We start from the raw sequence: 15,971 nt of genomic DNA, 5'->3' as shown, positions 1-15,971 counted from the left end.
AGTTTTACATGAAATTCTGCATTGTTAAGAATGTACATTATTATGTTGTTGTAAGTAAACCGTGGAGATAAATTTTCAGTTGAACATTATTCACACACGAACTGTGCAGCTCGCAGGTGATTCACTCATCCTGACTAGGTGGCGCTAGAAGGTGCAGTAAGTTTATATAGGGTTGCAGAAACTCCTCTTTCTTAGCGCCGCTCCTCGATTGTTTTGAATCCGCGGCAGCGCTAACGAATGTCGTCATTATGCTGCGCGGTTGTGCAGATATTTTTCCTTTTGGCAGTGATTTAGTCATTTCAGATGAATAATAAAGGTTTTTCTGATTAAAATAAACTTTCAGCTAGTCAGTACGCTACCTGATGACAGTTTGTCAGCTGTGTCCGTGTTTGAACAGATCAAAGGATTCAAAGAGAGATCTGTGCATATAAATAGAATAACAATTTAAAAAATAGTTTACCTCGGTCAGCTATTGTTTCCGACCGGCTCTGAAGAAGGATGACGGAGTGCTTGTTAAATCTGCAAACCGAGCTTCACTCTTTCATGGAGATTTTACTCAAATCCATCGTGTACGAATTGTCAGACGTTTTCCGAAACAGGATGCGTGACTCTGAAGACGAGTTTCAAGACAAACTCCGCAGAATCTCCCAGATTCTGGTGAGACGGGCAGTGTTTAGAATCACACAGTGTGTGGAGGACAGTTTCGGGAGTGAAATGGCGCAGCTGAAGAAGGAAAACGAGAGCCTGAAGTGGAGATTGCAGTTGTGGGAGAAGGGGTCGGGAGCAGGGGGAGATCTAGGACAGACGGATCATTTTGGACACACGCTTCCGTATGAGATCACTGCAGAAATAAAAGAAGAAATGGACACGAAACTGGAGCTGTTAGGTTAGTGCAGTGTCTTGTATGAAGTCTGTGTGTGTGTTCAAAAACAGTGTCTTTAATTTTCTCACTGGTGAGATGCAGAGGGAAGTAGGTAAGATGTAGCAACGGGTTATGGTTATGAAAACATCTGTAATATAGTAACAAGGCTGAAAACATGACATTCAGACTAGGGGTGGGGAAAACAATCGATTCATAGATGCATCGTGATTCTCTCTTATATGACTCTGCATTTATGCACAAAACTCCTTAATCGATCTTTAATTTTTTTATATGTACAGTATTAAACCTTTCAGACTAAAACAATACAACGTAAAGTAAAGGAAAAATAGAGCAAATAATAATGGTTTAGTTTTTTGGGGCTTAAGACGAAACGAATTGCGTGGTGAAACGTAAAACGTGTAGGTTAACAATGCGCCATCCTTACATTTGAACTAAGCTAAGCTACCCGGTTTGTGAAGATGGACGAACTCCGGCCTGCACCCTCCGCTTGGAAAGCCACCGTATGGACACATTTTGGATTTTATTAAGTAAAAGGTAAAAATGAACTGGATAAGAGCCATGCAGTGTGTGTGCAAGCTGTTTCCATAACAAGATAAAATAGGGAATACAACGAACATGCGAAATCTATGGAAGCCCGTTTCCGCCAGGGAGTAAAAAAACGCGCTATGGTATCTCGCAATTGCGACCTTATATCTCAAATTGCGTCTTAAAAACTCAGAATTCCGACTTTATATCTCAGAATTGCGACTTCGAAATACCCCACATTTTATTTTCTGTCCTTTAGTTATTGTAACGGATTCGGGTTCTAGGGCTTGTACCCTCACCGCTCATATCCTAGTTCGTGCCTCACTGCATTGACTCGAATCCAGGTCTTGCCAGCCGAGCTCAACAGCTAAACCGTCTTTAGCCTCGCCGGACAACATCCCTGTTAAGCGCAGGGGAGGGCGGTGCCGTCACCACACTGCAACCAGATCGTGCAGGATCATAGGATCTATAGGCCTAAAGACTTGTCAAGTGCTCTGATAAAAATCAAATTAATTACACTAATTTTTATGGAATCCCATTTCCGCCAGGGAGGCTTCCATAGTACCCGGATGAAATATTGCCTTTTGATTCTTTAAATTTCGAATAGAATTTAAGTAAAAAAGGAATTGTACTTTAAAAGCATTAATAGAGGGAGTAGTATTAGACCATTTACTTTTCTGGACAAAGTATTTCACCAATATAATTAACAGATTAATAATAAGAACATATCCTCTATCCAAATCAGATCTGAATATAAAAAATATAAAATATCAAAATCTTTAAATTTAACATTTACCTTTAAATGTTTAACAATAACATTTTGAAACTCTATCCAAAACAATTTTGGTACAATTCCTTTTTTACTTAAAAAAGAAGGTCTTCTTTAGTTCAGCTGGCAAAACCTGGGTTCGTGCCCATGCAGTGAGGCACGAACTAGGGTGGGAGCAGCGAGGGCACAAGCCCTAGAACCCGAATCAGTTACAAAACAAAAGGACAGACAATGAAATGTGGGCCATTTCGAAGTCGCAATTCCGAGATACAAAGTCGTAATTGTGAGATATCTTAGTACGTTTTTTTTTACTCCCTGGCGGAAATGGGTTTCCATAGAAATCACATTTCACGTTTCCATCCGGAGATGGAGGAAAAACGGCCTGTTCTTGTTGCTGCTGAACAGAGTACCCTCGAGCAAATGTCAAAGGTTCCACATAGTTCAGAAAGGGCGAAGTGAATCACCAGGTCTATAGCACGTTTTATCGCAAAAGATTTGTGCCCCTACACCATTGTTGAAAACCCGGGCTTTCACTTAATGATGCAAACACTGGAGCCGAGGTACAACATACAGTCTAGGCGAGAGAGTTTTCTCCACAGGAGGGGATATAGTTACAACACAGCGCAGATCACTTACACCAGAGCATGAAGACCTGCTCCTTGTCTTACACAATAATTTACACATTCCAGCATTCACCAGCTAAACATATTACAATGTTGCACTTCTGTGCAATATTATGATTTCATTTTGGCCTTCTATTTCATTTCTCAGTTGTTTATTGTTTTATATGATGTTTAACAACAAAATATTGTTTTGTATGAGAGGTTCTAGAGATTTTTATATATTTTGTATAAAAGCCATTCTTGATTTTGATACACTACAGAACAGAATGTTTTGATACAAAACATTTTTGTTGGGGGGTGGTCTATGCCTGTTGTTTATCTAACAGGAAGATTTGGTTTGAAAAGAAATGTGTAAATAGTAGCACCTTTATGTTAAGTGATTCGGGACACGCTGAAGTCCATGTTATTTTAAACAGAGGATGCTACTAAAGGCACAATTTCTTTCTCTTGTTGACTCTTTATAATGCTGGAAAATATGATGACACATGTAACCTGCCAGTTGGCTCATTTCCATTTCTTACTATATTGAGTCAATAAAAGATAATGGAAATAAATTCAGCCGAGTGAATAGCATTTACTATGATTCTAAAGCAGCAAATAGTCACACAGTAAGAAAAAAAATCATCATGTATAGAAAAAAAATTGGGATGCATCGAGAATCGATTTATAATTGCATTGTGGAACCCTGAATCGAAATCGAATCGAATCATGAGGTGCCTAGAGATTGCCACCCCTAGATCAGACTAACATTGACTCATATATTTACTTATTAGAGAAACACTGTAAATTTTCGTTATGGTGGTCTGGTTTAGATTTTTTTGAGTATTAACAACAATTATACATTTTATTTGAAATGTTTTGCATTATTGGTATCTATTTTAATGGAATGATTACTTTTGATATGTTGTCTGACCAGGAAAACGTACTCATTTCCCTGTGAAAATGTGTTATTTTCAGTGCTTAATAGTTGTGATTAATTAAAAAAATAGCGATGTATGTAGTGAGTTTATGTTCTGTTTAGAAAAATGTTGGGGCATTTGGTTCAGTAACTGGAAAATAAATGAGGAATTACTGTATTACTGTAGTAAAGAAGGAAATAATTTTTCCTGTGAAACTTCAGGCGATAGAAAGGATTTGTAGGCTGCACATTACCTCTTTTATTACCTAGTTAACACTTTCTATAGAGTTTGTTGTGTTTACTGCTGTCCCAGGGGTATTAACTGTCATGAACATGCAGTGGTGTTTCTAACTGTGACAGTCCAGGACTCTGAAGGGGAGACTGAGCTGCTCTCATGACTACAGGTGTCAGGACTCTTCTCCCTAGACAGGCTACCAGATCCCAGAGCCCCTAGAAAACTGCTGGAGTCAGTAACTGCAGTTTTATTCTTCTAGCTACTACAGCAGAGTCAGTATCACCTCTACACACTTCAGAAAAGGAACAGCACATGAAAAGGTATCCATAAGGCACATTCACAGAGAAAACAGATTCACACAGTAGTCCTGTGGAATCAGGTGAAGAAAAGTCTCTCTCCATCACTGTCCTGTTAGAAACAATAGCAACACAATCTTCTGACAAACACCTTCTTTCTTCACTGATCATCCTTCAATAAAGAGACACACACCAGGGTTTTCTTCCACATGGCTACACTCTGTACTCCTCAAGAGTTCTCACTCAGCACAAGTTGGCCATCCAGGCATGTTTCCTGCTAGTACACTTTTAAAAAAACTCACACCCTGTCAACCTGTATACAACACCCCTTCCTCCCCCAGCATATCTGACACTCTGAAACCAGCCAATATTCAACACTCCTACAGCCCTCAACATTTCTCTCACTCTCAGGCCACAGGCCAGCCTGTATACAACACTCCTGCAACCCCAAGTGTCTCTCATCTCCAATGTCAATCTGTGTACTGCAACCCCAGCATGTCTCTCTTTAACAGATCACCATGGATGGTTGTAGAGTGTTGGGGAAATCTGTCACTTTAAGCCCCAGTTATAACCTTTTTTTGTGCGTTTGTGCAAATTTAATGCCTCACTTAACATCTTTAGACCCTGCAGCATCTCTAGACGTTTACTCTCAGACTTTAGAGCATTTTGAGAGCCAAGTCACCTGTCATTCACATGGCATCACAATGCCAGTGTGTAACCTTTCCACAACCTGTCGCTGTCTTCAACAAGCGATCAACCCACATTTCCTTACGGTGTCCTCTCTCTGTTTAAAAGAATGCACCATGTAGCACCTCCAGCCCTGAACACACAGAATCAGAGTATCAGTGGACTAACGACACTCTTTCAATCATATTGCCGAATCATGACCATAAGAGAACTTTCTCCCACAAGTTCCCTTGATGACACCCATAGAAATAGAGAGAAAGCCTATGGTCTTACCATGCTGACCTGAAAGTATATGCCCTGCTATTCAGTCACTAAGAATTATAGCAATGTTTGCCTAACCTGCAGCATTAAGATAGACTCTTATGAGAGCGGCGCTTTTAATTTAAGGATGTCCAGAACTCCTACCTTCAGAGCTGGGCTAGGTAAGAGCTAACCTTGACATCTCTTCCACTGGCAAAACCTCAGACTGGGATTCCTTTACCTTTAGAGTCACCCTCAGGGAGAGCTTACCTTTGCTCCTAACATCACTACTGGTTCAGTCTTAAGTCAGAGTCACACAGCTAGTCATAGTGTCGTACTTGAGCCTATCTCCAATCTGTTTATTCTTCATACTGATATAATACTGATGTGCTCACCTTCAACCACTTACCAAAGAGCAATAACCTTTCTCTCTTTTTACAATTCCCTCCGGAACTGTTTAATGTAACAGACCTTTATTATGAGATCCCTTATTATGAGTTCACAGTATCCTCTGAGAGTGTCATTTTAACTTTCTACCTTAGGGGGAAAATGACTTCCTCTAAAGTCACTCCAAAGTTGTAACTAATCACCGAGGCCTTTACCCGTAGACTTCAAGCCCAGTGATCCTGATACCTTCTGATACCATAACCAGGTTGTCCCTCAGTTAAGTGGCTAATCATTAAAAACCGAAGCATAACCCTTGTGTTCTTTCATCATTACCTAACCAGCAAGACAAGAAATCTCTTTCAAAGTCTGTACTTTAGGCTAAGTCTTGTCCTCGACATCATTAGCTTCCAGAGGAATTAACTTTCTCCCTTTTCAGCCACTCAGATAAGTACTGTATCCTGATTCCCTGTTTCAATTAACCTGCTGAGTTTGTCTTTTCCGAGATTAGTGATTTAAAACTCCACTTTGCAGGTTTTTTAAATTAATGACCTCCTCCGAGGTTGTTGATTTAAACCATCCCCTCATGGGGTTTTGTAGAGGAAAACCTTGATGACACATAATCATTAAGGAGCTAAGTGCTATCATATAATCGTTCTTTGATGTGACAGTCTCCTCAGGCTATTATTAATTTGTGAACACAGAGTCAGCCCTCGAACTTCTAGAATCTACCTTCAAAGGCTGATGTCAGTGTACGTCAGTAGGCAGAAACATATTCAATCCACAGATACAAGTCAGAAATTCTAACGTACTGATCTTCATGCTGACTCTAACAGTTAGCTGTTCCTACTGCTCTTACTTTACCAAATGGTGCCTTACATGTTCAGTACACACCACAGAATGTTAAATACTAGCCATTGTGAATACTATGGCTGTCAGGCGGTCGTACATAACCCTCCACCCATACTCAAAACTCATATTAGTGTATGAGAAAGGGAAGCTGCTTCCCCCTCGCAACTCAGCCGAAGTTCCTGACTACTTCCCAGCCCATAGATTTCCTGAGCCACCAGCTTGCGGTTATTCCAGCTAAGACTGCTGTGCTTCCTGGGATTACTGGGGCAGACACTAACCTAGGACTGACACTCCAGCTTGTTCTTTATGAGAAAATACTGCATCCATGATTACAGAAACACCCACAGCAATGGCTCATTAATTTAACAATTACCTTCAGCTGTGGTTGCCTAGTAACCTACTGTTATGCCGCGGGTGCTCAGGCTGACAGCTGTGCCTTAAACAGGCAGGCAATCCAACTGCAGATGATGGGCAATTTCCGGAAACTGCTGAAGATAGCCAAGGAGAGAAGGCAAAGAAAAGGTGGAGAGAAGATGCTCTGAATAAGCAAGCAGATAGAGCTCAATCCAGACAGGGAAAAGACTAGTTCTACAGGGAGGAAAATGAGCCCTGGGAAGTTTTTGGCAGAACAGGGTCAGGGCTAATTCTGCAGTCAGGTGTTCAGACTTGTAAGTCACGAACAGGGATTTTTCTAAGTTTCGTTTGAAAGAACCAAGAGACGCAATGACTAAACAGAGTGTTACACTCTCTGGGAGCTCAAATAACAGAGCGTCTTGCCCATGGCAGTTCAGGTCTTTTATAGATGGTCAGGGTTGATTAGATGAGGAGCCATCTTGATAGAATGATGGGCGAATTGTTACATGACTCAAGCGTGTAATAATTGGAGCCCTATGAGGAATGCGTTCATATGGGGAAGGACTGCATTCCCACATGTCTACCATGCGACGTGAACCGCTACCTACTCATACACCTTTGTAATGAGTGATCTGTCTACCTGACAGACACACCACATACACTTCAGATAACTTTCCACCAGCTTGAACTAGGAAGAGAGAGATAATTGTGTCCTGAGATCATATTGTTTCCTTTTTTTTTTTTGCTTGCTCCATATTCTGATTTTAATCTCAGGTCTCCCACCTCACATGACATGAGTTAAGAGCTATGAGTTTTAGTCAAATTCGCTAAGATAAATTAAAGCAGGAAAAAAATTAAAGCAGGGAAAATGTTTAAAAATCGCATTCTGGGTTTGTTATCCCAATTTGTTCGTACCATACACATAGCTAATGTTAGGGTAGCTATCCCATGGCTACCGCCATATTTAACAGATCCCCCTTGATCTTAGCTGAGCATGGAGGAAATTTGCCACATTAATCTCTGGCAATAACCTTTTTTGAAACATCTGAACTGGACACCTCATTGAGCTATAATGCATAGTATGGAGCAGCAGTGGAATCCTTCGTCTATCAATTTGTTTGGCTGGGGAAGCTCCTTAGGCATCTTCCCTTTACTGGCATCCCGACACGGAAAGAGACCAAGGGTGCTCTGCTGGAGAGAGCTTCCCCTGTTCTCAGTAACTTTAACCGTCTCCTCCTCCTAGACGTCTCACTTCTAAATTCAGGAGTTGTAACCTTCCACTACTAATGTGTCATCACCAGACTGAGCTCTCCCTGAAATGAGTCATCTGTCTCTGTCAGCACTACTCTACCTGTAGAACCGTCTGTCTGCAGTGTTGCTCATACAGCTTCTCATTACGAGAGCTGGTATCTCACTGTCCCCAGTGAGGGTCTAGCTCCCTATAAGCTGAACATCAGGGACTGTCCATGAGCTCCAATAGTCACTAAAATACCTGCCAATGAAGACCTAGACTATTGACTGACTAAACTTATATAGAAAATCAGAATTTATACTAAACTTTATATAGAAAATCAGAATTTATACTGGTGTCTCTCTCACATTGGGCTAAACTTTATGCCACATTTCTACAGTCTGCAGTCTTGCTCTCATGCCCGGTCAGACTTCAATAAGACACTCCTGCAGCCAATAGTATCTCTCCAATGCCCAGCCAGACTGTATGCCACACTCCTGCAGATGTCCACACAAACTTATTTTCATGGCAGTCCTCCACTTGCAGTCAGTGCCTCTCTTATCTTCCTTTAAAAATTAATGTACTCTTTTACAGACTGTCTGTGTTCAGGGAGAATCTGTGCCGTCTCTGCATTCCATGAGAGGACGTAACACAGGATTTATAAATAGGAAAAAAAATGAAGAGGATAGCACACAATTATAGCTCATCCAAACAATGGTTCATTATACCTAGCAGTCCCTGCCTGACAGCCTGTCAAATTAAAAAGTTGCAGTTTTACTTTTTCATAAGGGTCCACCCTGTTCAGTGTCCAGCTTTTTAATTTATCAGCTGTCATCTCCCAACTGACTAGGTAACTAATAAGGGTGGCAGATCACTGCCCACTGTATTCCCCTGCCATCTTGCCTCAACCTGTGAGCTATGTTTGCCACCCTGTTTTTTTTTTCCAGGAGATTTATCTGATGTGTTTATGTTGATGCTAAATTTGTTTCTTTATTGATCATTCTAGATTAGGGCTGGCCGTTATGACCTCAAATCAATATCGTGATAATTTCCCACATTTACCTCAGTAATGATAAATTAAGGATAATTTTTTTGAAACCCTTAAAATTATATGATTACATGATATGCTGAAAGATCACATTTTAAATATGCAAAACTATTAAACTTGGTAAATGTCAGGCACTACAGTTTGAGAAAAATATTTTCTTGATGGCATAACGTATCTCTTGTCAAGGGCTTGAATGAGTCTTTTGAAACCACTATGCTCCACTGTAGCTATGGGAACGATGTCCTTCGCTATGTAGTATGTAATGGTGTTAGTTGTCCTGTTACATAAATCTTTTGCATATTGAATGGCATTAGTAAATGTTTGTGTTAGAGGCAGTTGTTTGCGGGAATCACTTTGGGCTTGAGTGCGTTTGTCAGTCTCTATTTGTTTTGGCCATGTACTCTTCGTTTTCCACGACATGGTTGTGTTTCAAGTGATTCATCATTCAAGTGATTTATTAGTTACAAGTTGCTTGTGTTACTTTTGGACGTAGAAATGGTTTTCCGACAGAGTTTACATCTGACTTCTCTTTGTCCAGGATCCAGTTTGCTGAAGCCAAAATATGACCAAATGATCGACACTGCATCTTTTTTAGATACCACCGCATCTTCATTGTATTTGAGTCATCCTTGCCTGACTGGGGTTCAGCATAAGCGCTCATGTTGTCTCATGACCGGCACACTTCTTTGTGTTGGACGAGGCAGAAGCATGTGACTGGATATGACAGCTGAGTGTTGTAGTTTTTTTAAGGGGACCGCTCATGAAAACACAGTGGGGAAAGCTTTTACCAAACATACCGACATAAGCAATATAAGGTCGGTGAGAGATTCTTATCGTCGGTATAGATAAAGTTTCGATATATCGTCCTGTCCTATTCTAGGTGCTATAAAATCCTGAGATTTAGGCTCTCTGCTGTTTCCAATGACAACTTCCTGTTTAGAGGAGTAGTCGTGGCCCCAGGATTAGCAGAGAAATTTAAAGGACAGTGTTTGTCACGTTTGTCTGTGTAAATTTTGGTTTGTCCAGTATGTGCAGTGTTTTCTTTTCTTCCGAAGGAATCATTGTTAGTCGTTATTCAAATATTGGAGTAACACAAACATTGGAGTTTTCTTTATTCTGTCTTTCAAATCTTATCATGTTTAGTTTTCTTCTGTTTATTCTTTAATTTTACTCCCACTGGTGCCATGAGAGGAGGTTGCCTCCATCACTGTAACAGGTTTAAACTAGGTGGTAGTTCTTCAGGCTGTGTATTTGATTAGTTCAGTCTGAACTGAAGAGATAAAGACCTGGTAGCAGGAGGGGAGTTAGAATTCTGTCTGTGGCTGAGGTGTGCGTGACAGAAACAAGGTGGTGATTTTACTGTTGCCGATAACCAAGACCCTTACACTGTGTTATTGACATTGAGTCTGTAATGAGTGGGTGCACTGGCCAGTATCAATTATTATTACACGTGAGTATTAGGTAGCATTAAGGTAGAGTATTTGCTCTCTCTTGTGTGATGTACTTGTGTAAGCTTTCTATTAGTGTCTTTTTCAAGTTAAACAGGATTTTTCTCTTAAGTTGATTTCTATTTTTTAAAACAGTGTACAATATTTTTTGTGCAATAAATTGGCTTTGCGGATATGTTACTTGTTATAAATGTATTATGACATAATTGTAGATTTCAAATACATGGTTTAATTTTTTATTTGTATTTAAGACTGGAATTGAAATATTTGAATGCAATGTTTTAACATTGCCGTTATAGATGAAACATTTCTTTTTTAATTCTAGTAGGTAGCTGTGTAAGCATTCATAGGCTGCAAAGGAACAAGTAAGGGTTTATTCCATGATAAAAGAAAACAAACACAACATTTCGGCTGTGGAGCCTTCTTCAGGTGTGAGAAAGCCCTGTCTCTGGACTTTCCTCTCATTCATAGCTAGCAGCCATATCACCCTGCAAATAACAACTGGCAACCCACTGAAGCTAAGCAGGTGTTAGCCCGGTCAGTACCTGGTAAAAACTAAGGTTGCTGCTGGAAGAGGTGTTAGTGGGGCCAGCAGGGGGGCGCTCACCCTGCGGTCCATGTGGTTTGTAATGCCCCAGTATAGTGACAGGGAAACTATACATTAAAAAGGCACTGTCCTTCGGATGAGATGTAAAACTGAGGTCCTGACTCTCTGTGGTCATTTAAAATCCCAGGGTGTTTCTCGAAAAAAGTAGGGGTGTAACCCCAGCGTCCTTGACAAATTTCCCATTGGCCCTTACCAGTCATGGCCTCCTAATAATCCCCTTCTATGAATTGGCTTCATTACTCTTTTCTCCTCCTCACTGATAACTGATGTGTGGTGGGTGTTCTGGTGCACTATGGCTGCCGTCGCATCATCCAGACGGATGCTGCACATTGGTGGTGGTGGAGGGAAGTCCCCACTACCTGTAAAGCGCGTTGAGTGGAGTGTCCAGAAAAGCGCTATATAAGTATAAGCAATTGTTATTAATTATTATTATTATTCTCACACCCGAAAAAGGCATCACAGCCAAAATGTTTCATTTCTTCTCTTTTCAGCATGGAATAAATGTTTCTTTTTTGTTCATTCATGATAATTTATTTCTTAATCTTGACATATAACATCTTCTGTACATAAAAGATCAGAAGTTAACTTTTGTTGAATGATATTGTCTTGTATATTACTATGCGGGTACTTTATATTTTTAGTGGGGTTATGTGCTTTTGAACCTGACTTAAAGGCCTTGTCCTCTTGTCCTGTGTTTTCAGTTTCAGCATCCAGTGCTCTCCCCAATACTGGGGAAAGTGCTCCTTATGAACAGCAGCACAGTGAGGAGGAGTGGGGCTCCAGTCTGATGCAGGAGACAGAGCACATTGCTGCTGAAGGGGAAGAGAAATTCCATGAGCAGTACACAGAGAGCAGACGGAGTGTCGAGCATCCGGACTCTGTGCCCATGATGAAGACAGAATCTCAGACTGAGACACCTCCTAGCCTCTTAGTATCTGAGGAATGTACAGAGAAGATTAATAATCTGGACACCAAGAATATTACTGAAAGTTGTAATGATCTGGATTACGTTTCTGTTAAAGAGCACAAAGAAGAACTAGATGATTTCAATCTTACAGAGCAGGATGTGGAGCCCCAGCCTCGTTTAGCACCTTGTTCAGATAAAATGGAGAAAATGTCAATACAACACAAACATCAGAAATATTTTCATCAGTCAGTGAAATTAAATAAACACCAGAGCACTCACACAGGGAGGAAGACATTTAGTTGCACTCAGTGTGGGAAGAGATTTAATCTTTTAAGACACTTAAAAACTCACCAACGCATTCACACAGGAAAGAAACCATTCAGCTGCAGTCAGTGTGGGAAGAGTTTTAGTATTTCAAGCAACTTAAAAACTCACCAACGCATTCACACAGGAGAGAAACCATTCAGCTGCAGTCAATGTGGGAAATGTTTTAGACAGTTGAGCACTTTAAAAACCCACCAGCGTATTCACACAGGGGAGAAACCTTTCATTTGCAGACAGTGTGGGAGGAGTTTTAGCCGGTCTTGCAACTTAAAAGCTCACCAGCTTATTCACACAGTGGATAGAGCATTCAGTTGCAGTCAGTGTGGAAAGCATTTTCGTCTTTTAAGACACTTAAAAGGTCACCAGCTTATTCACACAGGAAAGAAACCATTCAGTTGCAGTCAGTGTGGGAAGAGTTATTTTCATTTACACAAATTAAAAATCCACCAGCGCATTCACACAGGGGAGAGAGCATTCAGTTGTAGTCAGTGTGGGAAGAGTTTTACTCGGCCAGACACATTAAAAACCCACCAGCTTATCCACACAGGAGAGAAACCATTCATTTGTAGTCAATGTGGAAAGAGTTTTAGTCTTTTAGAACACTTAAAAACCCACCAGCTTATTCATACAGGAGAAAAGCCTTTTAGCTGCAGTCATTGTGGGAAGTGTTTTAGTCGATCAAGCACCTTAAAAAGCCACCTGCGCACTCACACAGGGGAGAAACCATTTAGCTGCGGTCTGTGTGCGAGGAGTTTTAGTCGGTTAGGCTACTTAAAAACACACCAGCTTATTCACACAGGAGAGAAACCATTCAATTGCAGTCAGTGTGGGAAGACTTTTCGGGAGTCACGTACATTAAAAATGCACCAGCGCATTCACACAGGAGAGAGACCATTCAATTGCAGTCAGTGTGGGAAGAGTTTTAGGGTGTCACGCACTTTAAAAAACCACCAGCGCACTCACACAGGAGAGAAACCATTCAATTGTGGTCAGTGCGGGAAGAATTTTAGTTTGGCGAGCAACTTAAAAATACATCAGCGCACTCACACTGGAGAGAAACCTTTCAGCTGCAGTCACTGTGGGAAGAGATTTAAACACTCAAGCACCTTAAAAACCCACCAGCTTATTCACACAAGAGAAACAATGAACCTTTGCACAGAAGGCTAGAATTGGACAACGATTCATTAATATTGTACTTAAAAAAACATCTACATTTCTTCAATTTCTTTTCTAATCTGTTGTGGTATGGTCCAGACCTGAACTAAGCAAGTATCTGTTATCTGTGAAGCATGAAGATTTCAAAGAGCTATTTTAATTGCTCAAACACTTCTGTAATTTCTATTGCCAACTGATATTCTCTGACACATGAACTTGATTACCTTAGAGAGATTGATCTTTGAGTTTTGTTTTAAATGTGGTCATCTGCACATGCTGAGCAAGAGAGACACATTGTGCGGAGTGCTCTGGAGTGTTCACAGAGAGAGTGTGTGGCATTTCAGAGATACTGGAAGGCTTGTGTTATGTCTGGAAACCTCTGTTAAGGTTCTAATGCATCACCATTCCCCGCGTGACGCAAGCAAAGTATAATTCTTGTCTTTATAGCGTGCTTGTTTGAGAGCTGGCAACCAGACCGCTGAAGGGTCCATTTATAGCCAGCAGTCATGTCACCCTGAAACACACATCTTGTAACCCACTGTAGCTAGGCACGTGTGAGCCTGCTCAGTACCTGGATGAGAGGCCTCCTGAGAAAAACTAAGGTTACTGCTGGAAGAGGTGTTAGTGGGGCCTGCAGGGGCACACCCTGTGGTCTGTGTGGGTCCTAATGCCCAAGATGAGACATAAAACCGAGGTCCTGACTCTCTGTGGTCATTAAAAATCCCAGGGTATTTCTCAAAAACAGCAGGGGTGTAACCTTGGTGTCCTGGACAAATTTACCATTGGCTTTACCAATCATTGCCTCCTAATAATCCCCAGCTATGAATTGGCTTCATCACTCTGTTCTCCCCTCTGATAGCTGATGTGTGGTGAGCGTTCTTGCACACTGTCTGCTGTAACATCATCCAGGTGGATGCTGCACATTGGTGGTGGTGGATGAGAATCCCTGTTGCCTGTAAAGCACTTTGAGTGGAGTGTTCAGAAAAGCGCTATATAAATGTGAGCAATTGTTAATAATTATTATTTACTAAGACTCATTTGATGTACAACGTCAGGATTTTGTGGATTCCTTGTCACAAGATCACACATGCTTCCACGCAGGTATGACAAAAAGCGTGTATGTCTCACCAAGTCACCGTGATGGTATAGTGGTCAGTCCTTTGCACAGTGACCGCAATACCCCCACTTTGAATCCAGGTGACATCAGCCCAAGACAAGAGAGCTTCCTTCGTCTGTTATTTGAGTGAAGGTGGGGAAACCATCTGTGTACTGCAAACAATCATTGAATTGATGTGCTGTCCCACATAAGTGATGCGAAGAAACACTGCTTTACAGAGGAGCACTGCCTGAGTTTACTGTTGGTAAGTTGAAGACCAGTCCGACCTCTTCAGTGACTCTAAAACTCTTAATCTCATGGTTGTGAATTCACGCTCCACGCTGACAAGAAATTCCATATTTAATTATACGATTTACTTGCATTCTAATAAAATAAATATTATTAAACATTTCCCTATACTAGTTTCACTGTGACTTTGCAGGTGACATGTTCTTTATGAAAATAATGTTTCTTATGCGATCAATAACCACACCAGAAAAAAAATATTGGAAAGAAATGGCGTGCCACTAAGGAAATTCATTAAGTAAAGCAGAGACATAATCAGAAAATCGACATAAAGGAAATGTTAATCACTTTGCATGTTCTTTAGCATTTTTTATATACCAAAATAAGTTTAAGGTATTCTAGTTTCTGTACCCTTTGTAGATAATCTAAACAAAATCACAGTACAGTACATGCAGTGAGAAGCTCATGCAACGAATACTATTAATCATGATGAGAAAAGGCATACTGCACATCTGTGGGTTATGATGTTTAGTGACAGCTAAATCAGAGATTGTGAACTATGAAGTTTCAGATAACTTTTTTATTAAAGGTTTAAGCAAACCCGAATAACCTTTACAAGAGTCATTTCAGAATCCCAGTCGAATCCAGTAAGATTGCTGGATCCTTCGAATTCGGCTGAACTATAGCACAGATCTGCAGTTCAAAATTAGAATACCGTTGGTGCGTTGTACAAGATATACCTCCCAAAACATTTCTAAAACAGGAGATACATTCTCATTTCAGAATGCAATATACAGAAAGTGGAATGGTCTGGGAAAAGTCCTATGTCTGAACAGTTCAAAATAGATGTACAGACATATTTGTAGACTCTTTCGAAATGTAAGAGCGAAAGCGGTGCCGACCTTTTCTTTATTTACCTTGTTTAATCTTTTTCATAAAGTGTAATTGTATGATAGTATGTGCCCTGACAAAGTTATCGATATGTTATATGTGCTCTTGATTGTACTGTATTATTGTTGCTCAAATAAAAAAGTAATAAAAACTTTCCAAATGCGTGCTGCTATAAAAATTAAATGACGTCAAGGGCGCTGTACTCAGATGTCTGAAGCCTGCTCCACAGAAGAATTATATCCAGAATTACTAAAGAAGTAGAGATTTCACCA

At 40.5% G+C, this 15,971-nt stretch overlaps 1 protein-coding gene across 1 annotated transcript; it reads left to right on the top strand.

The window, feature by feature from the left end:
- The first annotated feature begins 228 nt into the window (after window positions 1–228).
- Window positions 229–14,350, top strand: LOC148641871 (uncharacterized). The gene is made up of 2 exons (XM_088616821.1): window positions 229–886; window positions 11,782–14,350. Exons 1-2 carry the CDS (start codon window positions 499–501, stop codon window positions 13,476–13,478), a joined length of 2,085 nt encoding a protein of 694 aa, XP_088472947.1. The 5' UTR covers window positions 229–498; the 3' UTR covers window positions 13,479–14,350.
- The last annotated feature ends 1,621 nt before the right edge of the window (window positions 14,351–15,971 follow it).

Source organism: Lepisosteus platostomus, chromosome 23, assembly GCF_059453375.1.
Source record: "Lepisosteus platostomus isolate fLepPlt1 chromosome 23, fLepPlt1.hap1, whole genome shotgun sequence".
Lineage (NCBI taxonomy): Eukaryota > Metazoa > Chordata > Actinopteri > Semionotiformes > Lepisosteidae > Lepisosteus > Lepisosteus platostomus.
This window is presented reverse-complemented; position numbering and strand designations above follow the sequence as displayed.

Excerpts from the sequence above, each read along its gene's own strand:
- LOC148641871 (XM_088616821.1), top strand. The coding sequence starts at position 499 with ATGACGGAGTGCTTGTTAAATCTGCAAACCGAGCTTCACTCTTTCATG. Across the intron at positions 887-11,781 it reads CACGAAACTGGAGCTGTTAG|TTTCAGCATCCAGTGCTCTC; the intron begins GTTAGTGCAGTG and ends CTGTGTTTTCAG.